At 39.3% G+C, this 27,121-nt stretch overlaps 1 protein-coding gene across 4 annotated transcripts in view; it reads left to right on the top strand.

Annotated features, from left to right (window-relative positions):
- CLCN3 (chloride voltage-gated channel 3) overlaps window positions 1-27,121 on the top strand; it is a 72,832-nt gene that overhangs the window by 27,059 nt on the left and 18,652 nt on the right. For 2 of the 4 annotated variants that reach the window (XM_051790173.1, XM_051790171.1), the window contains exons 3-7: window positions 15,649-15,806; window positions 18,075-18,174; window positions 22,182-22,369; window positions 23,015-23,137; window positions 24,455-24,661. In XM_051790173.1, the coding sequence (XP_051646133.1) occupies window positions 15,649-15,806; window positions 18,075-18,174; window positions 22,182-22,369; window positions 23,015-23,137; window positions 24,455-24,661 (776 nt within the window). Of the gene's footprint in view, window positions 1-2,121; window positions 2,370-15,648; window positions 15,807-18,074; window positions 18,175-22,181; window positions 22,370-23,014; window positions 23,138-24,454; window positions 24,662-27,121 lie in introns of those variants that run through there. The other 2 variants (XM_051790169.1, XM_051790170.1) reach the window with 2 other exon arrangements.

The following is a 27,121-nucleotide window of genomic DNA, read 5'->3' as shown; positions in this document are numbered from 1 at the left end:
TATTTCATATTCTGTCAAATATGAGGCTGAATTTATAATTGTCTTCTATAATCAACATATAATAAATGCACTAATAGTTCATTCTGTAATAATTCTTTCTTCAGGTTACAGAAATTGCTGTTGTATTTCTTCCTGCTGTGAATGACTTTTTATTTAAAGCCTTACAATAAGATTCCAGACTATTTCCAGGTGCTATTGAGTTAAAGAGTTGAGAATGCATTTCTGTTGTACTTCTCCATAAATAAGGGATATGGGTAATATAAAGTTCAGAGTTGCCTAGGTTTGTTTCTTCACAGCAAAACCAAATGGTGATAATGCAGGATAGCTCTGAAAGTCACACCACTTTCAGATATACACGATCTTAAAGATTCTGTTTTATTGAAAAGGTTATAGGAGGCCACTCTTCAGAAGGCATTTGCTTGCATGGATGATAGCAAATGGAACCATGGTGTCTGTTCATGAGACACCACCAGTATTTTAGAATTGATCTGTGGCTTAAGGGTTCCCTTTGTCTTGGAGATGAAATAGTCTTTAAAGTTTTGAAATATATTTTGCTGTATGTTCATTCTTTTCTCTTTTCTCAGTTGTTTTTCCATCTGTAGAGATACCAGCATCTTCTCAATGTTTGTAGTGGAGCTGTATTTTTAATATTTAGTATATTTACAGGTCTGAAATGTGAAATAAATTTAACATTTCTTTATGTTGTACTCTGTGCTCAGAAAGACCATTTACTGTACACAGCTTGTAACATTGGCTTATAAAAGAAATAACTTCCGTAAGAACATCCTTTGAAAATTATTTAAGAAACTAATGCATTTGAAAACTAAAATAGTTGTCTGTCTATCACACTTATAGAGATGCAAAGGAATACCTAATAAAATTAATTCCTTGTTTGCTGTACGAGCGAAACTGAAGCAAGGCCTTGGTGCTGCAGGCATGCAATATTTTCAACTTTGCTACCTTCTGTAGAGGAAGAAAAGGAAAAATAATATGCACATCTTCCGTATGTATTTTGTTAGAACTGGACCAACTATGGAAACCTCATGTAAAATAGTTTTCTTATCATATTTTCTTATCAGCAGTTGAAAGGTAGGACTAGTACAAGATCATCCATTAAATGTAAAATTATATATGGATTCAATGTGTAGTAATACCTGTTTCGAATGGAAGCAATTATGTAGTCAGTTTAAGATTTCCTGTCTTTAAATACTGGCTGTTTGAAGTGCTTTGGTTTTGCCAAAGCTGTAGCATCCACTGCTTGATGATGCATCACATGAATGCCTTGGTTAGCATTCATGTGGGTTGTTGCCTGTTTTGACTCTGTGACTTTTAAGGGAGGTAGAGCATTTTGTCAATGTGTAGAGTAATGCCAGCTTAAGTGTGGACTTGTGTTTATTACGTCGGCTTCCACCCCCACCCCAGCTTTTTAGTGTGAATATAGATGTTACACAGTTGTAATACCAGCATAGTCATCACACACACAAAAAAAAAATAAATTGGAGCACCAGACCATTTTGGTTAGATATGTAATTAAATTATTGTTTTAATGTTTTTGATTACATGTGTTCAAATCTGTCAGCCACTGCTGTAGGATTGAAAGTTCTACGTGAATGGGGGGATGTTGGTGAAAGTGAGGTGAGCTAACCCTGTGGAGCAGAGGGGTTGGCTTTTGGTAGGTTACGTTGCTCTTCCTCGGTGGTAATAGTTTTGATGTTTGAAACGAGTAAATAAAATGCCTGGGAGACAGGCGTCCCCCCCGCCATTAGCAATACATGAATCTTGCCTTCCAGGTAAAATGCAGCTATAGATGTTTAACAAGCCTCTGCAGGCGTGGCCCCAGAAGGTGCCCGAAATAAGTGCAGCTCTCTTTTGTGTCAGGTTTGCCTTCTGAGCTGAGCGGGAACCCCGCCGTGCACCTGTTGATGAGGTGGCGGGTTCACCTGTGCGAGCGCCCTTTTGTCTGGGACGAGGCTGGGACCTCGCGCACCCGGCGGGAGCCTCTCCCATGAGTTCCAAACGGGCGCTTTCCCCCCTCTTCCTGACGGCGTTCGGGGCGAGGCACCCCTTTCCCGTGCGGCCGGAGCCCGCCCCTCTGGCGGGGCGGGAGCGCAGGTGGCGCTGGCGGGGCCGCGGCCGCCCCGCGCTGACATCAGCGAGCGCTGCAGAGCCACGGCGGCGGCGCAGGCCGGGCCCGCGCCAACATGGCAGCGGCCCCCGCGGCCGCCCTGGCGTGAGCGATGCCGCGGCCCTCCTGAGCCGGCAGGCGGGCCCCGCGTTCGTCACGTCCATGGATGTCTCTTCCGATCCCTATCTGCCCTACGATGGAGGGGGAGGAGACGGCATTCCGCTCCGGGAGTTGCATAAACGAGGTACGCCGGGTTGCCGTTTTGGTTACTTGTTTGCATATCTACGTGCGGGACTGCTGCTCGGGTGTGAAGCAGCGGCGTAAAGGCTTGTTAATTACCGCGCTGCTTTGTTTCGCCAGCCCGAAGCCTTTTGTCGGAGGAGAATTCAGTTCTGGCTGGTTCCTGTGCTGTCAGGGATTGTTTTCTCTGCGGGCAAATCAGTCCTGCTTCACATCTCATCGCCGTGTGACTCCATCTTCGATGTGTGGCAGGCTTGCCTTTCGCGCTCTCTCGTTTTGTTTTTGTTTGTTCTTTTTTTTTTAATCAATAAAACCATCTCGTGCACCAAAAAAAAAAAAAAAAAAAGAAAAGAAAAGAAAAAACAAACAAAACCAAAACCAAGCCTACAACAACAAAAAAAAACCCGTCCCAAAACTGTGTTTGTTACTAACTGTGACCAAATTAACAAGTTATTAAATAGGCTATTTTCATATCATGCTTTTCACTAACTTGAATGGGAACAGTGTTTGTCTGGCTTTGAAGTTTCTGTACGTGCTTTTAGACTTGACTCTTTGTTGCCGGCTTTGATACGTGAAGGGAAAGCTCCGCAATGGTAATGTGTCAGCTCAGCAAATATTGATTAGCTCTTAAGGAACTGGTACTTTGCACTAGGTTCTTTACACTGTTGCTTACAAGGAAGCAGATTTAGAAAGAAAACAGTGTTACCAGTGTTCACAGGAGGGTGGGGGGGGGAAGTCCTCTTTTGAGCTTGCATTTTGTTTTTTACTACTAACTTAAAGGAGAATACATCTATAAAGATTTGGGTTTGTACTGAGAGAAGTTGTAGTAGGAATAAAAGTTATGCCTTCAAATTCTGACAATACATTTTTTGTTGGCTGGATTTGATGGTTACAATGTGGTGTTTAAAACAGTGAATGTGGTGAATTCTTACGTCTGTTAGAATTGGCCAATCTAAAATTAGAAAGTTATCAACATTTATAGCTGTTAGTGAGAATAAAGATAGGATTTACATAAAATTATTTTTTCTCCATGTTACCTTATTGTTTCACCTGTCCTTGCAAACTCTTATTTCTATAAATAAATTAGTTCACAATTTATGTTCTTTTAACATTTTATCTGTTTTTTAGTAGTTTACATAGAAGGTTATTTGTTGTCTTTTTACAATTCTTATAATGTATTTCAGGATACCTTAAAAAAATCAAGAAGTTCCAATACAGTTTATTTTAGACAAGCAATTTTTATGCTGCCCAGATCATTATTATATAGCAAGTGCTGGGTAGTTCTCTAAGTCAGATTTTAGAGGGTGCTGTTTTCTTAGAACATTTGCAAAATGTAAATTGGGGGTCTTATCGATGTGTATAAATACCTGAAGGGAAGGCACAAAGAAGGCAGAGACAGGCACTTCTCAGTGTTGCCCAGTGACAGAACCAGAGGCAATGGCACAGACTGAACATGGGAGGTGCCCTCTGAACATCAGGAAATAGTTTTTTTCTGCGAGGTTGACTGAGCACTGTAACAGGTTGACCAGAGGGGTTGTGAAATCTTCCTCAGAGATAGTATAAAGCCCTGTGGACGTGGTCCTGGGAAAGCAGCCGTAGGTGGCCCTGCTTTAGCAGTGGCCTTGGACAAGACAAGCTCCAGAGATCCCTTCCAACCTCAATTCCATTCTGTGAGTTTAGATTTGTAGATAGATTTAAATATGAAAACTGAAAAACAGCCCTAACATGTTACAGTTAGACATTGAAATGTGATCAGGTGTATATTCCTGGAAATTAATAGGTTTTAGTTGATTTTTAAAATGGTGCCTGGCACACTGGAGTATTGCTGTTAAACATAAAGTTTACAAATACTGTAATGAAAACAGTGGAAGGTTCAGTTAGGTAGTTCCACTGTGGTGACACTGCTGGGAGCCAACAAGACAGTTCCCAGTTGTGACTTGTCATTTTTGCAGTTTTACTGAATTCCACTAGGGCTTGTACTTCCCATATTTTAATACTGTATTTCAAAACAAGTGTTACTGGTGCTTCTCAGGCTTGCTATAGTGAGTTTAGATTAAAAATAAAAAAACCCAACCAAACAACAACAAAACTCAAACAGTGTTCCCATAATCTCTTGCAGATCTGAATTTGTCAAGTGCATATGTCTCATAAAAATACTGATCTCCAGACCAGTTTGTTCCATAAATTTAATCAAAATTTTGTGGGCATTTCCTGCTGATTTACAATACCACAAAAATCTGTTATTGTGATTTAGCTATCAAAGTAAGGCTAGCAGACAAAACCAGAAATGGAAAGTAAATTCTTGACATTATTTTATGTGTCTGAAAAAGAATACTACCAAGAATTTTTTTCTTCTCATGGAGATTTCAGAGCATTGTAATAACAAGCTCAGAGAACATGAATAAAAGGATTCTGAAAAAAAAAACTTAACTGTTAAAGCCTGTGGAATTCTTTCCCTTATTCACATGCTGACAACTCTTCTGTCCTGCAGAGTAATGTTCACATCATGCAAAACTGCTTTGTAACATCAAAGCGTTTGTTGCGCTAATTGACTGCAGTGGCTCACCCAAAGTAGCTGTACCTCAGCAATTATGAAATGACTGTTTAAATCATTAGGGGTCTTTGAGGTTTAATTAACGGCCTTTACTAATGTGCAGTGAGATGACATACAAAGTACATTGTTATTAAAGGCTTGATCCATTGGCTTGTATTAAGAAGATTTTTTTTTCAGTGCGAATACACTGTGAAGCATCAAACAGAAAGATATAAAAATATGCATTTATTAATTGTGTTTATCTTTTATGTTGATTACTCATTATCATCCCTTTTAAAAAAACCCCAGATATTAATGAATACTTCTTACCAGGAGTTCCTTTAACTTGTGCTGTCCTTAGACTTCTCTTTGTGTGATACTAAATGCATAATTCCAGACCTACTTATCCTTCCTGATAGAGTGAAACAAAACTTCAGGAACACAGTTCACTTCTACTCTTTTCTCTACTAACTAAAAGAGTTAAAACTACTGCTTCTGAGAAAGGGTGTAAAAGTTCTGATTTAGGATTGCATATATCCTAAGTAACTGATATGTACACTTTTGCATAAGAATTTTTCATATAATAAACCATATGTTGGAATATATGTTGTGTAAATAAATTACTTGTGTTGCCCTTGGATTTATTTTTGCATCATTTTTGCTAGATGGACCCTTTTGAAAGTTCCAAATTATCAGTATTTTGTTTGTCTTCCAGCCATTCATGTACAAGCTCACACTCTTTGACCTGCCCTCCTCCCGCCGTTTTTTTATTCTTAAATAAGCATTTATTTTACCACTCTTAAAAAATTCGAATCTGAGAAACAGTACCACATGTATAGTGGCCAGGCTACCCAGTAGCAAAATTTGATCTTCAGCAAGCACAAGCTTTGCTAGCTCCCTTTTATTTTTTTACATATACATAAACACATCTCAGATTTAACATTTTGGAAGTCCTCAAGTAAAATTAATGAAATTTTATTCCACTAATAACCTGTGATTGAGTTAGCCTGGAGATGTGAAAATTATGTATATAGAACATGCCAGATTTGCTGCTGACTTAGTTTTAGTAAACCTAATTTTTTTGAGAGGCAAAATAACTCACAATTTCATTTGTTGTGAACCAGTCACCACTCACGGAGGTTCCACGCCTCTTGTTTAATAACAGCAACATTGGGGAAACCTCTCAACCACTCACAGCCTCACCTGTTACTGTAAGCTGTGGGGCAGAGGCTATTTAATATCCCAGAAGGAGTTTGAGTCAGATGCATACTGAGCCAGTTCAGATCCTCTAAGTGATAAAAGTTGTACTTTTGTGGTTTAGGCTGCATTTCTCCTTAAGAGCCTGTTATATTTAAGAATTTGTAGTTAATCAAAAACCATTAGAGACTTAAGTTACCAGTGTGACCTTTGAAGTAAATGGCTGTGAAAATCGTGTACACATGCTCAGAGCTAGAGTTTAACTCTGAAATTTTATTGCTAGCAGAGGAAGAGTAAAAAAATTAATTTTTAGACTAATTAACATGTTCATGACAGAAAATGTCAAGATTATTATCAATCTCTAACTTTGAGTACTTTGAGAAAAAGCAATACTTGGAGAAACTTGACATGGTTATGCCACTGAATTTCTGCCGTGCTTTGTTTTAAGGTTCCTAGGATATAAAGGGGATAAGGATTTTCAGTTATGAGTTTAGCATATTTAACTTTGGTAATTAACATAAAGTACCATAAGATGTAACTACAGTTCACTGTAGGTAATTACAGTTTGTCTGTCTACATGTGCTATATGACTGGTAAGGTTCACTGTTAAGCATATGTTTCTCAATTTTGGAAATAATTTTTTTATGTACTTTTATCTGAGATATTAGAAACCTAATGAAGAGGCCAAGATTATGCTCTCCCTGGGCCTGAATGGCATCTGATTGGGATAATCATATTAGCAGAATTGTTATTTTTGTTGCATTCTGTCTTTGCCCTCCAAAACAACATATAAGTAAGTTGTTCTTATGTACATGCAGCAGAAGCACTTAGAAATCTGATTATCTAAATTTTTGTTGTTCTGACTCTTATGGCCTTGGTCACTGTTAGATTGTAGATAACTTCCCTTTTGTAATGTTTGCTCTATCTAACTTTATATATTTTTATACCTTTTATTTGTCTCATCTCCTCCTTCACTGTTCATCTTAAATATAAGTTGTAAATTTAGTAGTGGGAGGATCTCCATAACTCTTCACTTACATATCTGAAGTCCCTATTCCTTACATTCATAACTAAATATAGTCCATTCTGCCTTTAAGACTAGAAGAAAATAAATATGTAACAATAAAATCTTTTTTCTTTGTGTTGCATCATAGAATCAGAAATGTTTCTTCCACCTAAAGTAAAAAGCCAAAGTGGGTTTTTTTTCCTCCACCCCTCCTGACAATTTGTGGTGGACACAAATCTTCAGAAGTCTTGGTTTAACTCAGTGGTGCTACTACTGAACTTTCATTTCACTCCTACTTTATTAAAGGTTATTTTTAAACCCAGATCTGTCTGGGGGCAGAAGAAATGGAAGGGACTATCGTGCAGTACTTTGATAAAGCATTTTATTTCTTTTCCTTGTTCTTCAAAACTTTTTCTGAGTCTTCCTATTTCCCACATAGTGTTTTTTTCCAGGTAATTTTTTTCCAGTTTGTGTATATATAGTTGTGTTGATTTTTTAATGCATTTTTATTGTAATGCAGAGATCAATTTGTGCTTGTAAGCCTTTGATGCAGTTTAGAAGAGCTGACTGAAGAGAGAGGCTGAAAATTCGTAGTTACATAAAAAGGGGAACATATTACTTGATTGCAAAGACTTCAACATCATTAATCATCAACAGTAGCGCATGATAGCACTCTGGCATCATGTGCTGTGCTTCTGATTCTGAAAATTAAAAATTACTTGTAGTTAGGAAAAGAAAATAGTGCTTAATTACTCTTTTTGAGTGGTTACAGACAAATTTAAATAAACTGACGATTTTTTTCTTGTCTTTTTAATTGAAAGCCTCGTATTCTGAGGTCTGAATATGGAGACAGAAAGAAGCTGAGGCACTAACACATACATTGTTAAAAGAGTGAGTGATCCCTGTGGAGTGCATTGCATGCAGGGTGCTTGCCTGCCTCCATTCCCCTTGCCACCTAATACCCAAGGACACAGGGTGAAGCAAAGCCTTGGATTAGTATCTGGCCTCCGGAAAGCTACAGCCCCTGCTGATTTTAACACTCAGCAGATTTGGATGGTCGTGTCAGGGGGAGCTTATTCCAGCCTTCAGGGTAAACTGATTAGATTCATTTTCACTCACAGAGGTGCATTTATTTTTTTTCCTCCTCCTTTCACACTGCTGGGAATAGCCCAAATGAGACATGTTGCACTGCTGTCAGCCAGAAGGACAGTGGCTGAGGGGAATGCTGGGTGCTTGTACTCTATCTAGAAAAAGAGATTTGTGAGCAGCAGCAAACCTGGTGCATTCTTGCTGTAGGAGTTAGTAATTGCATAGCTTGTAGAGAAATATCTTTGAGAAATTGGGTCCTGTTATTGCTTTGCTATTGAAACCAGTAGTGACATTGTTTATCTGTTGTCTTCACAACTCTAGAATGTTTCTAAACCTTTGGGAGTTTTGAGTTCTCTGAGCACTTACTGTATAGTGTCTGGACATTAATATTTATATGGAAGTTTTGATTTTTTTTTTTTTCCAGCAGAAAGATATAATTAAAATCTAACAAGACCCCAAGGGTGCATTTATGTATTTCGGTATAACTAGTCTGACAGTTTGTTGCTGTGGAAGGGCGTGAATTTACTTGTCGTTCCCTATTTTTTCTCGCAGTTTGTGCTCTTGCACTGACTCTGTTTCTTCTCTGACAGCACAGAAGCTTGATTCCAGTTCTGTATAGTAGCAGATTTTTTTGTTGTTGTTAGTTTTGTCTGCTTAGTTGGATTAGCATGTTGGCTTGGTTTACTGTGCAGTCCGATCCAAGGGTGACAAAGCTGATCCAAGGGTGAGAGTGGGATTGTGTGATCAAGAATGGGAGGGAGAAACAGGGGTATCAACATCTCCTATTTGTTTGGCAGCAGTCAGTTAGATCAGCTCAATCTAATTGTGTAATTAATTATGAGAGATATATCTCATTTCTTAAAATGGTGTCATGGTGATACATGCTCAGTTTAAGACTTGTGTATTTTGTGATGTGCATTCAGAAGATGTGTAGCATGTGCTGTGTAGCATATCGAAGGGGTCTTAAACTTTATCATAAAATTATGGTCCTTTGTTAACTCTGATAGCCATCTCCTGAGAGCCTGTTCATGTCTCAATTCTGTGCCTTATTCTGTAGTGAGGCTGTAGCTGTGAGGATTTGTTCTCTAAGTGATACTGGGTAACTGTTCAGTTAATCACATGGTGGAGAAGCACATAAAAATCTATCATGCACCATTTGAGTACCCAGGATGCAGCATTTGTCTTAAATCTTCATGTTTCTCTTCTGATTATTTTTGTGAGAAAGAAGGAACACTGCCTACAGAGAAAGAGTTGGGGAGGTTGTTAAACAGGGGCATTGTGTATGTTGCAAAATCGCTTTCTTGTGTGAAATAATTAGCTATAAACTTACCAGTTTCTTTTTTTAAAAAAAAACATACCTTTCATCATCTGCGTGTTGCCCAGGGTTACTTTCAAATTTGAAAGAAATCTACTGAGTTGCCAAAGACGAGCATGGGATCAATGCTACAGGAGATGAGGCAGCCTTTAAAAATGCTATGTGTAATCTACATAAAAATGCATGGCACTGAAGAATGCTGTGTGTAATCTACATAAATCAGCTTTTTGTCATGTTTATCATAGTTCCAACATCAATCAAGATTGAATACTGCTTGTATGAGGCACATATATAAAATATAAAAGAAGAGATATTCCTTGCCTCAGTGAGGGACATAAGGCAAGGAGAAGTCTGTAATGTATAAAACAACTTGTGTGAATATAGTAAAATATTAGTTCTGTAATTTCTTTGTCCCTACTGGTTCCATCAGGAGGAACTAGCTAGGCAAAGCAGGAGGTTGGATCAGTGTTGGGAGCCAACTGCCATTCAGTATAACTTCATGTTCAAATGGAATGTAAGAGAGCGATATGGTAAGGACTACTTTTTTTTTCTGTCAGGAATAGTGTCTTCTCAACTGATTTTTGGATTGTATTTTTTACATTCTCATTAAAATAAAAAGAAAGAAAAAACACTTTACTTCTTCAGAGATAAGAGCTTATGGTGTTGGATCTACTTCTCTTATTAGTTTTGTTCATGTAGCATTTTTGTTTTTGCTGTACCTCATTCTGATTCAGGTTTCCTAAAGTACAGTGTTTTATTCTTAACCTTAATGCTTATTACAGTTTTTTCTTTCAACATGATACAATATTCTTTATTAGGTTCTTTATTGACTTTTTTTTTTAACAACTTTATTTGAAGCAGTTCTTCAACATTACCAAAGCTGATTGGTGAGAAGGGATTGTACTGGAAGCTTGGAGTTACGTGCGTGGAAGGAAAACAAAAGTCAGCTGACTTCCTAGAAGGTAGTTCAAGCAAGACCTACAGTGATGGAATCCCCCTAAAGAGTTTCTTTTTCCTGAAAAAGCATGTTGCTTTTACTGTCTAGAAGCTTACTGTCTGCAAGCTTGCAGTCTGTGATTGCAGCAGCTCACTAGTTATGTGTTGAGATTTGAGACAGGCAGCACAGCTTCACCAAGGGCAAGTCCTGCCTGACCAACCTAGTGACCTTCTATGATGGAGTGACTACAATAGTGGACAAGGGAAGGGCTACAGATGTCATTTATCCGAATTTCTGTAAAGCCTTTGACATGCTCCCCTCCAACATCCTTCTTTCTAAATTGGAGAGAGATGGATTTGATGAATAGAGTATTAGATGGATAAGAAATTGGATGGACCGTCGCATAGAGAGGGTAGTGATCAATGGCTCAGAGTCCTGATGGACATTAATGACAAGTGGTGTCTCTCAGGGACACCTGAGAGTGTGGTGGGATCAGTGTTATTTAATATCTTCTTTAATGACGTAGACCAAGGGATTGAGTGCACCCACAGCAAATTTGCAGATGACACCAAGCTGAGTGGTGTGGTTGACACACCTGAAGGATGGGATGCCATCCAGAGGGACCTGGACAAGCTCGAGAAGTAGGCCCATGGGAGTCTCATGAAGTTTCACAAGGCCAAGTGACAGGTGCTGCACCTGGGTTGGGGCAATCCCCAGTATCAGTCCAGGCTGGGGGGATGAACAGATGGAGAGCAGCCCTGCTGAGAAGGACTTGGGGATGCTGGAGGATGAGAGGCTGGACATGACCCGGCAATGTGTGCTTACAGCTCAGAAAGCCAATTGTATCCTGGGCTGCATCAAGAGCAGCATGACCAGAAGAGTGAGGGAGGGGATTCTGCCTCTCTACTCTGTTCTTGTGTGACCCCACCTGTAGAACTGCATCCAGCTCTGGGGTCCCCAGCACAGGGGGGACATCGACCTGTTGGAGTGAGTGCAGAGGAGGGCCACCAAGATAATTGGAGGGATGGAGCACCTTTCCTATGAGGAAAGGCTGAGAGAATTGGGGTTGTTCAGTCTGGAAGAGATAGCTTAGGGGTGACCTAATTACAGCCTTCCAGTACCTAAAGGGATCCTACAAGAAAAATGGAGAGGGGCTTTTTGCAAAAGCACATAGTGACAGGACAAGGGGGAATGGCTTTAAACTAAAGAGAATAGGTTTAGATTAGATATTAGAAGAAATCCTTTACTGTGAGGGTCGTGAGGCACTGGAATAGGTTGCCCAGAGAAGTTGTGGATGCTCCATCCCTGAAAGTGTTAAAGATCAGACTGGAGGGGGCTCTGAGCAACCCGGTTTAGTGGAAGGTGTCCCTCCCTGTGAACTAGATGATCTTTAAGGTCCCTTCCAATGCAAACCATTCTGTGATTATTAAAGATGATATTGGAGAAGAGTGTGCTAATAAAGGGATGACAGCTCTCTTATTTTTGCAAAGTATGGAAAGATTGTGTTTGAATTATAAGGGTTCCTATGAGTCATACCGAGCCTCTGAGAGGATCAGTATATTACTGTTTCCCTCCCTGTAGTAACACAGGTTAGTTTAGAATAGCAGTAATAATAAAAGTTCTGCATGCCACTTTTATCATTAGTATCGCAGTCTCATAAAAACATAAGTAAACTCATATATAACAGAAAGGCTTTACTTTCTTTGCGGCTACAGAATGGCTTAGGTGTCTACGTATGGAAAATGGAGGTGTTTTCTTATAGCTAGAAACTGTGCCTGTTTCTTGGGCTAAGTGCTTGTTCTGGTTTTTAAGACTAAAACTGCTTCTATGTTGATGAAAAGCATGTAGCCTGAAAAAGAATCTTGAAACTTGAGGATGGGGGAAAAAGGGGGAAGAAGGAAGGGGAAATACTTTCTGAATATTTGCCAAGTGCAACAATTTATCTGTGTAATGATGATTTCCTGCCTGATGGTTAGAATGATGTGATGAAATATGTATATTATGGTAAGGGCTTTAACAAAATTAAGTTGAAAATAAATTTAATGACACTTTGAAACTGAAAGTAAATTATGAGAATTTGTGTGTTTATGCTGATGAGAGTCATTATTTTCATAGCTGGAAGGAGCATCTTGCTGTGTGAAATCTATAGAAGGAAGAGTAGAAAGGGAAGTGAAAGTTTGGAAATGTTTTGAGTATTGATAAATTTGGAAATGCGTTGAGTATTGATTTCTCTAAAATCTCCCTTAGAATAGTTGTGTGCTACACAGATCATAATATTGGCTGGAAAATGTCTTCTCTGTTGCTGTCAGACTTACGTATGTTAGATACAGAGCATCAGATTTTGAAAAGTTGTCCTCTTCTTGGTGCTCTCTAGGGATGCCTTTCTACCAGGTGCTCAGTGCTGTGTGTTTCTCACTTGGTACAGGATTATAGCTGTTCAGTTGCATCAGGTGTTCATAGCAGCTCTGTATTCAACAAAACCTGCTCTTCAGCTTCACATCCTGTTCTGTGTCTCTTTCTCATTATACAATAATCACTTATGTTCCAGTATTTGGTGTGCCAGCAGATGTTGGCAAAGTAGGAACCTGACCGTTTCAATGGGATTTTTACTGTATCTAGGGCAATGACTATTCTTTGTAGTCTACTCCAAGCTCTGCTTTGGGTCTAGGGCAGTGAATATGATGCCATCTCTGATGGTTTCCCCTGTAGAGAATTCCAATTCAGTACCTTGTGATATGCATAAAATAATCTGTTATTGTTTGTGATACATTTATAATTCTCAACTCACCTTTGCCTTGCGTAGAATTGCATGCTCCTTATAGTTTGTTATTGCTTCATATATAGCAGGGCATAAAACCAACTTCCCCAGGGCAAAGACAAGCTTTTGTCCTACCCTACTCACTCAGGTTCAGGAAAGTGCATGATCACGTTGTAACTTTGTAGAAGTTTAATAATAAACTGTGGCTGAATTTAATTTATGTCCCTTGCTTTACAATGGAAGTTAATTTCATGTAAAAATAATATTTTCGTGATATATTCTGTTACTATCCTAATTTTGAGAGCTAAACTAATTGTTACAATGTGAATTTTGTTACTACCTCTTCCACAAGGTCAGCTTGCCCTTTCAGCTAGCCAGACATGTATCTAAGACTGCCTTTCTAGTTATGAGAATTAGAAATGTCAAGAGAATTTAATCCCTTATCCTAAAGCAAGATTTTCACAATTACCTCTATTAGCAAATCTGATTTAATTTGTTGTTGTTGTTCTTAGCCTTTTATTAATGGAAGCATAGGTAATGCTTCTTTACATCTGCCTTAGGAGAGACTAACAGCAGCTCTGGGAAGGGATTTACAGGGCTTAGCTATGGGAAATAGATGAGGGAAAAATTAGTATGGCATAGACTGGAGAAAAAAGTAAGTAAGACGGCAGCCAGGCTCGCATGAGTGAATGGTATTGGTGTTGTTGGGGAGCTGTTTCCTACATTTACACTGTCTTATGTACTGAATGGTAGTTTGTGTATCTTGAAAATTATCGATTGCATTTTGTCTTAATATGATTTTTGTATTACTTTCTTCTGTGTTGTCTTTCACCACTAAGGAAATGTCCAAATAAACACTGTGATATATAGGACACATAGACAAGGCCTCTGAAGCAATAGATGACTGAGGCACACCTCTGGGTCAGAGTGTAATATCGGGTGTCACACTGCTTCTGCTAGGTCTTAGAATTCACAAATGTAAAGGAAAAAGGCACATTTTACATTATGTGTAAATCTAATTGTGAGTTGTTGGTGAGAGCTGGGGAAGTGAACGCAGCATTTCAGCATTTGAAGCATTTGAGTTTACAGGTAGGTCTTTTTTTAGCTTATGTTATTTTTTTGGTAAGTCAAAAACTTCTGAAACTTCTGCTGACAACACCAAGAAGCTGAATTAAAGAAGCCTGGAATTGGAAAAAAAAACCAAAACTGAACAAACAAATAACCAAGAAAACCCAGCTCCAAAAAAAACCCCACTTGCCTAGCCATCCCAGTGTGAGTCCAGTGACATGAGTTCTGGTGTCTGTCTGAACTGATTAGAAGTCTTGGTCACCTTGGCCCTGCATCTTTATGAATAGAGATTATTGTGTTGCAGCATATACTGGGCAAATTGTCTTGTTCTTAGTCAAACAAGTGAGAATAATCACTCCTTATATCATTGTCTGTCTTAACTTCATTATCAATGTCCTGTTTGTAGCAATAACTTTGCAAAAGAAGTTTGTGTTGGGTGGGCAAATGGTGTCCATGTTATATTTAGGCAGCTGTCCAGCAGAAGATTATGCTTGGGGTCTGTAAATACAGCACAGAAACTCCAAAAAACCCCCTCAAACCAATATACTACAGAATTTATGACATTTGAAGGCTTTAAAAAATAAATCTTTTTATCAGTTTTGAAGAGAGAAAAATTCTCAGTGCTCCTCCTGCACTTCTTATTCTGATCACTGAAAGAAATATGTTGGGGCTGTTGCTCTGTGAGATGCTTCTGAAGGAACTTGCTAGTGATGACAAATTAGCAGAAGACATTTTTTTCATACAGTATTTCCAATTTTTCATGGCTGAGGGCTGTTCTGTGATTTACCTTGAATAAATAAATGAAAATAAAATATAAGTATTTGTTTGGCTTTCTGTTACTTTTTAGCTGAGCTGATAGTCTGTTAATAATGTATTTTAGGTTTGGTTTAAACATTCAGAAGAGATTGGTAATCAATAGAATGTATATATGAAAATAACTGACAACTTATGAAGATGCTGTGAACTTTCTGTCTAATCATTCTGGTTTTGTTTTCATACAATCAGATTTTCTTCTGGTAGTTCATAAACTGAAATAAACTCCAAGTTAAATGTATGTCGAAGCCGCTGATTTTTTCCACTTTGTTCTATTGAAGTTTTTCTGGAGTGTGCACACAAAACAGAACAGCAATTTGACTAGTACATTCCTATTTAACCAATGGAAACACAAAGTCACTAATATGCAAAGTCAACCTACAGCTGAGTGACAGGGAAAAGAAGTCACAAGCAACACTGAGAGACCTAAATGACAATAGAATATGCATATTATGGAAAGTGTCTCAATTACTTGTTCAGAAATTTTGTATGTCAAAGTGTTATGAACAGAGTTTGAATGCTTCATTTATTACAAATTTAATTTATTCCTATTTTTATCTGCTGCAGGAACTCATTATACAATGACAAATGGAGGAAATATCAACAGTTCAACACATTTACTGGATCTTCTGGATGAGCCAATTCCCGGAGTAGGGACATACGATGACTTCCATACCATTGACTGGGTTCGAGAGAAGTGCAAAGACAGAGAAAGGCATAGACGGGTACTTGACATAAATAACAGTATTTGGAAAATATTTTTTGGTTAGATATTGGAATTAAGGTCTGATCTAGCAACATATACAAATATATACATGTACTTCAAATTTGTTCATAACTATATCAGCTAGAACTACTTGAATACTGTTTAAAAAGCACTGCTTCGTTGAGTCTTGCAACAGTATTCTAACTTGGAAAGGAAAAAGTCATTTAATAGGGTGGGAATAGGTCTCAGTCACCCAAATACCATTTTTACAGTACTGCTTTTTTTGCATACCAGTGCATTTAAGACTATTTTCCAGTGTAAATGTATTTGTAATAGTACAATAGTGCTTATGGTGGTACTTATACAGAGAAGTGAAGACTGATGTATATTGCTTTTATACTGACACAAGTGTATCTGTGTTGCTGCTATGTATATATGTGTATATATATATATACTCTGCTGTGGTTGTTTGAATTATGGAAAGTGGAAATTCTTGTCTCTTAACCACTTATATCAGCGTATATATGTTTAACAAAAAAGTAGTCTCAATATGTACGTTAACTATCTTCTCTCCTATCACACGACCTGCTTTTCTCATCTTTAGTGATTTCTTCAGAGGATCTTCAAAGTTCAGGCTGTTCATCTTTATCAGTGTACTCTGCAAGGAGTTCTTTCATGCAACAGACTGAAGTTGTATTAGTCAATAACATGCCAGATACTGTCATTCATGTAGTAAATTTGTTTAATAGCATTTTAAGAGGAAATATGCTATTTAGAGTCTTACCTCCAAACTTTTGGAATGCTTACTTTAATTAACCTTAAAAACAGAACAGATTTGGAAATATGATTTCTCCTAAATATTTTTCACTAAACGAAATTAATAGTTAAAAATTGATTGTAATTTTATGGAGGGATCGGGGAGAGGTTCCTTCACATCCAAAACTATAGCATTATTCTACTTTCTTTGGAAACATCATTTTTAACTCTGTGGAAGGAAGTGTAGGATGTGTATGCTGATTTACATTGACATGGTAAAAAAACCTCCGGTCTTACACTAGTTTGAAAAACAAAATATCCATAATTGCACTATCTAGTGCTTTTTCAAGGAAAAGAGATCCTTGGACAATTGATCTAAGAACATGTACCCTGTTTGAATGCTTTTAATGAAAATTAAGAAGGTGTTTCCACGTAATGCTTCATTTCATAATTTGATGTCTAAGCAGTGATTAACACAGTGCCATTTTAGACTGTAGATGTGTAGGTTAATGTCTAGTGAATATGCCATTGGGTAGAATGCTGGGCCTGACCAAATCCTGGCAAGTCAGACCACACCTGTAAATAGATAAGCTAAAGTGAAGTCTCACAGCTGTTACTCATTTTAATGTCCAAGACGAGAAAAGTCAGACAAGACAGTTCAGAGTTCATAGTCACAGAACTACTGGGAAATTTATAAATATACCCTGAATGACAGGAGACTGACTGCCCATGTAATCAAACATGTAAAAAGAAGGGGGCGATATTGTTTTCAAGATTTTCTTGTCTAGTCTTGTGTTTTCTTGGCTTGTTTTTGGTTGGTTAGTTTGTGATGGCTTGGTTTGGTTTTGTTTTACTGTTTGCTGCACATACTTTCTTCTTTTACCAGATGAAAAACCCATAAGAATACAATGCAATTACATAATGAAGGTTCAATCATAAAACTAGTTATGCACAAATTACAGCTAAGTGCATAAAGTAAATAAGACTAAAATAAGAATAGCTATTTTTTCAGTACAATAACTTTAGGTGTCATTACTAATAATTGTCTAGAAGTATTACAGCGTAGTTATCATTTTTTTTGTTTCATCTTACTGTCGTGTTTTTAGTCTAAAGATGTTTGTATTTGAAGCAGAAGTTTAGGAATTTGAATCTTATGGAATAGCTTATTGGTAGTATGCTAATAGTTTATTTGAGGTTCAGCAAAAAATAATTTAAGATGTAGGAGAGAAATAATTTTACAAGTACATGTTCTAGATAGGCATCATAGAAATTTTTCCCTTAATCTAATAATGCATTTCCTGGGTTTTAGTTCTTTAAATTAAGCAAATTTACTTTTCTCTGTTTGATGTCCGAATGACTAAGCTGATTTATCTATGTAAAGCACTAAATACAAGCAGAACACTTGTCGTTTAAAGAGAGGGCATATTTGCCTGCAGCCTGCATCACGCAGTTTGTATGTCATACTTAATTATTTTCTCTTATTCATGTTAGAGAAACACATACAAGTATACATAATGATTTCTGTTTGCAGATTAACAGCAAGAAGAAAGAATCAGCATGGGAGATGACAAAAAGTTTGTACGATGCATGGTCAGGATGGCTCGTAGTCACGCTAACTGGTTTGGCATCAGGTAAATGAAAAAAGATGATTTCTTTCTTGTATTTGTCAGCAAGTGTAATTGCTGTGTTTTTCTTTTGTTGTCCACCATCCTGGCTAAGAACTCGTTCAGGCTACTACCATAATTCCGTGAAGGAAGGAAAAGGTTGACTATCTTAATTTACAGGCTTCAGTGTTTTAAGGAGAGGGTTTGTGAAAAATCACAAATTTTCTGCCCAGTTTTTCAAAAAAAAGTATTTCAAACAGACATCTTACATTAAATGCTGGGAAAATTGGATTAGTTCTAGAGTTCTGTGCTTGTTAAAAAGGCATGGTAACAGTATAATTACTGCTTAGATATATACATAATCACTTTCACAAATCATATATAAATTAATACATATGTGAAGTCCGTAGCATGTTTATATACTTCTGGATGCACAAACCAGGAGAGTATAATTACTGGAAATTGCTTTTGATAATTTTGGTGGGAACGTGCAGTGTTGTGTTTTTACCCCCCTAGCTGCTATGTATATTAACATTGCTTTACCATGTTTCTGAGCAACAAAGCAAGCAAGTTCTGGTCTTGAACCTTACTAGGTTTTTCAGTTTCCATTGCTTTCTTTCGTATGTGTCTAGTACATATTAAATGGTGCAACCTTGAGTTCAGTCATGAGGAGGTCTTATGTTTATGTATTTTAATTATTTTGATTGAAATTTTGTTCTACTGCAATACTGCTTTTGACTCTGACTTAAGTTGACCATGGTTCTTAAGCAAAGGCTCTGTCAGGATTCGTAAATCTTAGAATTGTTAAGATTGGAAAAGACCTGCAAGATTAAGTCTAGCCTTTGACTGAACACCATCATATCAACTAAACCATAGCACTAAAGTGCCATGTCCAGTTCTTTTGTGAACACTTTCAGGCATGATGACTCTAAAACTTCCCTGGATAGCCCATTCCAATGGTCGACAACCCTTTCAGTGAAGAAATCCTTCCTGATGTCCATCCTGAACTTCCCATGGCACAGTTTGAGGCCATTTCCTCTCATCCTGTCACTGGTTGCCTGTGAGAAAGAAGAGACTGACCTCCACCTTGCTATAACCTCCTTTCAAGTAGTTGTAGGGAGTGATGAGGTCCCCTCTGAGCCTCCTCTTCTCCAGGCTAAACACCCCCAGCTCCCTCAGACTCTCCTCATATGACTTATTCTCTAGACCATTCACCAACTTTGTTGCCCTTCTCTGGACTCTTTCCAGCACCTCAGTGTCTTTCTGGTAATGAGGGGCCCAAGAACTGGAAGCAGTTCTCAGGGTATAGCCTCACCTATGCTGAATGCAGCAGGACAGTCACCTCTTTGATCCAGCTGGCCTACACAAAAGCCAGGGTGCCACTGGCCTTCTTGGCCACCTGGGCACACTGCTGGCTTGTGTTCAGCGGCTGTTGACCAACACCCCCAGGTCCTTTTCTGCCAGGCAGCTCTCCAACTGCTCTTCCACAAGCCTTTAACGCTGCAAGGGGTTGTTGTGACCCAAGAGCAGGACCCAGCACTTGGCCTTGTTGAACCTTACATAATTGGCCTCGACCCACTGACCCATCCTGTCCGTATCCCTCTGTAGAACCCTCCTACCCTCAACTTTCTGAGGGTGCGCCCTTGTCCAGATCATCGGCAGATATTGAACAGGAACAGGACTGGCCCCAGTACTGAGCCCTGGGGGACACCCACAAATGATTGGCTGCCAAGTGGATGCAGCACCATTCACTCTGGGCCCAGCCATCCAGACAGTTTTTAACCCATCAAAGGGAGCACCTGTCCAAGCCGTGGGCTGCCAGCTTCTCTGGGCAATGCTGTGGGAGACAGTATCAAAGGCTTTACTGAACTCCAGGTAGACTACATCCACAGCCTTCCTCTTATCCACTAGGTGGGTCTCTTTGTCAAGTTGGTCAGGCAGGACCTGCATTTCCTAAATCCATGCTGGCTGGGCCTGATTCCCTGATTATCCTGACTGTGCTTTGTGATCGCACTCAAGATAATCTGTTCCATAACCTTTCCAGGCACTGAGGGCATGCTGACAGGCCTGTAGTTCCCTGGATCCTCTTTCCAACCCTTCTTACAGATGGGCTGGGACCTCCCCAGTAAAACAGGACTTACGATGATGGAGAGTGGCTTGGTAAGCTCTTCCACTAGCTCCCTCAGTACTCTTGGGTGAGTCCTATCTGGTCCCATAGACTTGTGAGTGTCTAAGTGGCACAACAGGCAACTACTCCTCCTGGATTGCAGGGGTTCTATTCTGCTCCCTGTCCCCATCTATCAGCTCAGGGGGCTGATTGTCCTGAGGATAACTGGTCTTTCTCTTGAAGACTGAGGCAAAGAAGGCATTAAGTACCTCAGCCTTTTCTTCATTCTTGGCGACAGTGTTTTTTCCCCCACATCCAATAAAGAATGGGAGACTTTCCTTGGTCTTCCGTTTGTTGGTAATGTCTTTATAAAAATATCTTTTATTATCTTTTACAGCAGTGGCCAGATTGAGTTCTAGTTGACCTTTCACCTTTCTAATTTTCTTTCTATGTGACCTAATGACATCTCTGTACTTTTTCTGGGTTGCCTGACCCTTCTTCTTCCAGAGGTCATAAACTCTCTATTTTCCCCTGAGTTCCAGAGAAAGGTCCCTGTTCAGGCAGGTCACTCTTCTTCCCCACTAGCTTGTCTTTCGGCACATAGGGATGGCCTGCTCCAGCATCTTTAAGATTTCCTTCTTGAAGAATGTACAGTCTCCCTGGACCCCTTTGTTATTAAGGTCTGTTTCCCAAGGGATTCCTTCTAAGCCAGCGTCCTGAACAGGCCAAAGTCCACCCTCCAGAAGTCCCGAGGTAGAGGTTTTGTTGACCCCCTTCCTTACTTCACCAAGAATTGAAAACTCTGTCATTTCTTTGCCGATGTGCCCAAGTCAGCCTCTGACCACTGCTTCTCCTGCCAGCCCTTCTCTGTTTGTAAATAGCAGGTCTAGTGAGGCACAGCCTATGTTAGGCTCACTTACCAGCTATGTCAGCTAACACACTCCAGGAGCCTCCTAGACTGCCTCCTCTCTGCTGTGTTGATTTTCCACCAGACATCCAGCAAGTTAAAGTCTCCCAGGAGAATAAGGGCTAGTGATTGTGAAATCTCAGCCAGCCACTTACAGAATACTTCATCTGCCTCTTCATCCTGGCTGGGTGGTCTGTAACAGACTCCCACTGGGATGTCTGCCTTGGTTAACCTTCCCCCCCGCTTCTTACCCACAGACACTCAGCCTTATCACTATCCTTGAGCTCTATACAGTTGAAGAATTCCCTAATATACAGGGCCACCCCACTGTCTCTCCTTGCTCTTCTGTCTCTTCTGAAGAGCAGGTAGCCATCCATTGCAGCACTCCAGTTATGTGAGTCATCCCACCACATTTCTTTGATGGCAACTACCTCATAGCTTTCCTGCTGCACAATGGCTTCCAGCTCCTCCTGTTTGTTACCCGTACTGCAGCATTAGTGTGCACACACTTCAGCTGGACTATCAATTTCACCCCTAACCACCCCCAGGCTCATCTCTAATGAGCCTGGTCTTATCCCCTTCAAATCTATTTTAAAGCCCTTTCAATCAGCCCTGCCTGCCAACTCACAGGCTAGAATCCTTTTTCACCTTTTAAACAGGTGAATCCCATCTGTCTCCAGCAGGATTGGTGCCAAATAAACTGCCCCATCACAGAAATGTAATAGTCCTCTTAACTCCTTTGTTTCAGTGGACAGTTAGAGAACAAAGGAAAAAAAGGCAAGAAAAAACCCCTCATTTAATTTGGGAAATATACAAAGAACTTGATTCTTCAGCAAATACTAATCTTACTGTATTGAGGACAGGATATATTCCTGGACATCAGTAATATATTAAATGTCTATTTAATTAGCTTTTCTGTAGTCTCAATTTACATCCGTTAACACCAACACATTTCTTCATTTTAGCTTGTGTATTATTTTTATTTACCAGAACATTAATACAAAACTGCTTCTACAACAGGGGCATTGGCAGGTCTAATTGACATTGCTGCTGACTGGATGACTGACTTAAAGGAAGGCATTTGCCTTAGTGCTTTGTGGTTTAACCATGAACAGTGTTGTTGGGGTTCAAATGAGACCACATTTGAAGAGAGAGATAAATGTCCGCAGTGGAAAACATGGGCAGAACTAATAATTGGGCAAGCAGAAGTGAGTATATACCCATTCTTTTATGGTCTTGCTCAACAATTTGTGTGAATATGGAAAAAAAATAATGAACTTAAGTTTAGGGTTCTAAACACACTGCCTGCACTGTTTTTCAGCATTTGATTTGATTAATAGGTTATAATGTAATACATGTGTATTTCATGAACTGCAAGGGGGCTTGGAGTGTTACAGGTGAAGGAAGTTATGAGAGTATAGAACTGTTAAGAACACGAGAACTTCTGATCATAGCTGTACATAAAATAAATGAAAATTACATTTGTAGTGTTCTCTGATAACTAAGAATAGATTCTTCATTTTTTCTACTACAATTTTTTTTAAATAAGGGTTTACTCAGTATTCAGCAGATTTTAGCAACTAATAGCTATTAAAAATACACCTGTGCTATGTTAATTTTTTTATTTTTTAAGATGAAATGTTAGAAGTTTATACCTTGTATAACCCAGTCTGTGCTGATGTCATCACTTTATGCTTTTCAAACAAAACTCTCTCTCTTGATCTGGTAATAATTATTGTGCCTCAAAATGTGCACATAAATGTACTTGCAGCAAGAGTAGTTCTGGATTATTTTAAGTAGTAATTTTGCTCCTATGTCAAATTTATTTTCTGACTCTTTGTTTTTGCTTTTAGGGTCCAGGTTCATACATAATGAACTACATAATGTACATTTTCTGGGCATTGAGCTTTGCCTTCCTAGCAGTTTCTCTGGTGAAGGTATTTGCTCCCTATGCCTGTGGCTCAGGGATACCTGAGGTGAGGTCTAACTAAAACATATATTATAGCTGTTTCATGTTAATGTGAAAATTACTGCTGCCTTACAGGGTTGGGAGAAGGAAGAGGGAGCACTCTGCCTAAGAAATCTATTAATACAAGTGTTCAGATTGAAAACATATAATTGTGTTAATTCTTTCTGGGAAAAATACCTGAAATATAAGAGAGTCTCCTGGGTTAGTAGATTTTGCTGCATGCTTCTGTCAGGACCACTGTTTAAGGAAGCATTTAGCTTAAGAGATTATATTCCTGAAGACTGATTTCCAAACCTACCCCAATCCTCACCCTCCCTGTGGAGGTAAGAGAATAGTGATTCATTGACAGAATACGGGTCCTTTGATACAGCAATCAATCTTTTGTTGCAGTGGCTTTAGTCCCCTTAACTAGCACAAATCAACACAGTCACAATGTAAAATGTGTAATACCCTCAAAAACTCACTGTTTGTATTGCTGTCTGCTACTATCCACAGAATGGGAGAGAAAAACCCAAAGTCAAATAAATTGCAATCAGTCTCACTTCTCCGGTCTTTCTGTAAATATTTCTTTATATATATGTTTTGTAGATGTTGAAGGACAAATCCTGCCTCTGAATAAGCCTGGAGTAGTCCTATGCCATTATTCCAGAAGAGATTTCATCCTAAATTGGTTTCCAGATTTAGCTATCTTTGTTTTCTAGGCACATCCTATTGATGGACAGGTTGTCCTTTCCTATGATAACTATATTATTTCCTATATATGGGCATATTTTCCAGGCTAATAATATGACATTAAGTACAGTAATATCTTAGGCAAGTGGCACATCTTTCCTGGTGGAGAAAGGCTGATCTTTTCCATTTTTATGTTAAGAAATCTACTGTTAATTTTTATGTAATGATGGTAAAACATAAAGAGAAAACAGGGAGGTATAATATTGGTGCAAATGGGATATTGCTACACTAGATGACCTTGGGTATAGGTTTTGCAGGTTTATTTTTCCTTTGGAAGTTTTCTGCCTTTCAGTTGGTATTTACATCATAAACTAATGAACACAGTCTTAGAAGCTGCTGCAAATTAATTTACTACTAAATGTAATTGATAATATTGTTGTATGTTATTGTCCAGTGTTTTAGAGTAAGTTGCAAATGGAAAGCCTGTGGCAGCCAGATAGACTCAATGTAGCAATCTGAAAAATATGTGTTCTAAAGTGTGATAAAGTCAGTCACTTGAAAAGGCTGGTTTTTGAAGTTCTGCAGCTAAGATTATAGAATTATTTTCTGGAGAAAGCAGAATGCAATAACATATTATTATTTTTTTTTCCAGATAAAAACTATTTTGAGTGGCTTCATCATCAGAGGTTACTTGGGGAAGTGGACTTTGATGATAAAAACAATTACTTTAGTATTGGCTGTCGCATCAGGTTTGAGTCTAGGAAAAGAGGGTCCCTTGGTACATGTGGCCTGCTGCTGTGGGAATATTTTTTCCTACCTCTTCCCAAAATACAGTACAAATGAAGCTAAAAAAAGAGAGGTAAATTTTTGTAAAAGCATTTATAGAATGTATTAAATATCTGTGCATTTACACTGATTTGTTTAAAAGATGGTATTTTTTTCTCTTGGATAGTGTTTTGTGTTTATCAGTAGTTATTTATTGTGTTAAGAACAATGTATCATCCCTAGCATTCTGAAAGGTGAATAATTTCCACGTCAGAGTCAGTTTGCATTTCTCCCATCTCAGAGACCATTTGATTATATTTAAATTCTTTCTGTTCTTGACTCTATGTTTTGGTAATTGATAAATGTGTTCAGTTCTGAGGACATCAGAGTACTCTGAACCCACGAACTATGTATTCCTGGTTACAACAGTGTTTTCTGCTCTGTTTCAGTTTGATGCTTTTAGTGATGGTGAGTTAGACTTGGTGCCTGCCAAGCTGTTCTCTCACCCCTCTATCTTGACAAGACAACAGGAGAGAATAAGATGAAAAGCTCATAGGTCAAGATAAGGACAGGGAGATCCCACCCTCACCAGTTATCACAGGCCAAACAGACTACACTTGAGGAAAGTTACTTTATTGCCAGTTAATAACAGAGTAGGATAGTGAGCAATAAAACAAAACAAGTACACCTTGCACCTCCTCTCCCTTCTTCTCAGGCTCAGCTTCACTCCGAATTCTTCTATCCCAAAGCCCCATCAAGGTGATGCTTTGTCTCTGCTGCTCCTTCCTCTTGATACTCTTCCCCTACTCCAGGGTGGGGTTCTACCCATGGGAGACAGTGCTTCACAAATTCCTTAAGCATGGGTCCTTTACAGAGGGTACAGTCATTCAGGAATGGACTGTCTCAGCCCAGATCAGCCACAGGCTGCAGTGCTTGCAAGAAACCTCCTGCTTGGGCTTCTCTCCACAGGCCATGGTTCATGCCAGAAGCCTGCTCTGCCACAATCCTCCATGGGCTGCAGGGGGACAACCTGTGTCACCACAGGCTTCATCACGGGCTGCAGGGGAATCTCTGCTCTGGCACCTGGAGCACCTCCTCCCCTTCCTTCTTCACTAACCTTAGTGTCTTCAGGGCTGTTGCTCTCACATTTTTCTCACTCCACTCTCTCACAGCTGCTGTGCAGTGGTTTGTATCCTTTAAGTATCTTATCACAGGACACTACCATCACTCATGGGCTCAGCTTTGGGCGGAGACAGGTTCATTTTGGAGCCAGCTCTGTTGGACATGGGGGCAGCTTCTGGTATCTTCTGACAGAAGCTAACCCCTGCAGTCCCTCTACTACCAAAACCTTGTCATGTAAACCCAATAGAGGGAGCCATGCTATTGGAAGCAAGGATAGTCAGAGAGAATAGCAAGCTCTAACATTCTTACTAATTTAATAAAATTTTTGTATTGTAAAATTAAAAAGGGTGTTATCTGAGCTGTGCTTCAGTTCTCAGCTCAACTTCTCTACTTCTACAATGAGACTGCAGAACATGGGAAAATTTGGTTCACTTCCTATTTCAAAGCTCTGTATTCTTAAATCATTTAGCTTACTGTGGTTTAACTGCTCATCTCAGAACACTGTAATAATTGTTTGAGTTTCTCTCTGTATTCTTCAACAGGTGTGTTAAGGGCTATTACCCAGGGGCCAGTATTCTTGCAAGGAATTTAAACAGTATTGTTATAATTAGCACTAACCATCCTCATATATTGAACATAATTCATCCATGATGCTGTAGGACCACTTGCTGCTTCAGTTCCTCTTAGTCTCTCAGTTCATCTCAGTTTACCTCAGTCCTTTTTCTGGGTTTTTGCTTGAAGACTACTGAGTGCAAATCTCCAGGACTGATATAAAAACTATGTAGTCTGTCATCGATTTATGTCCCTTGAATAATATTAGTGACTTATGGAGTTCTTTACCACACACATGTCGAAAAAATAGACTATTTCAATTGGAAGGGACCTACAATGATCATCCAGTCCAGCTGCCTGACCAGTTCAGGGCTGACCACAAGCTAAAGCATGTTGTAAAGGGCATCAACCACCTCTCTAGGAGGACTGTTCCAGTCTGACCACCCTCTCAGTAAAGAAATGCTTCCAAACGTCCAGTCTAAATATCCTGTGGCACGGCTTTAAAGCATTCTCATGCGTCTTATCACTGGATATCATGGAGAAGAGCTCAGCATCTCCCTCTCCATTTCAACTCCTCAGGTAGCTGTAGAGAGCAATAAGGTTGCCCGTCAGCCTCCTTCCCTCCAAACTAGACGAGCCAAATGTTCTTAGTCAGCCCTCCCAGGACACTCCTTCCATCCCTGTCACCAGCTTTGTCCTCCTCCTCTGGATGCAGCCAAGGACCTTCACATCCCTCTTGAACTGTGGGGCCCAGACCCACACGCAGCACTCCAGGAGAGGCCACCCCAAGGCTGAATGCAGTGGGACAGTCACCTCTGCTGACTGACTGGTTGTGCCATGCTTGATGCTCCCCAGGATGGGCTTTGCACCCTGGGCTGTC

Source organism: Manacus candei, unplaced genomic scaffold, assembly GCF_025592945.1.
Source record: "Manacus candei isolate 608988 ecotype Guabito, Panama unplaced genomic scaffold, ASM2559294v1 h1tg000028l, whole genome shotgun sequence".
Taxonomy (NCBI): domain Eukaryota; kingdom Metazoa; phylum Chordata; class Aves; order Passeriformes; family Pipridae; genus Manacus; species Manacus candei.
Note: the sequence above shows the minus strand (reverse complement) of the source record. Positions and strands in the feature narration are given on the sequence as shown.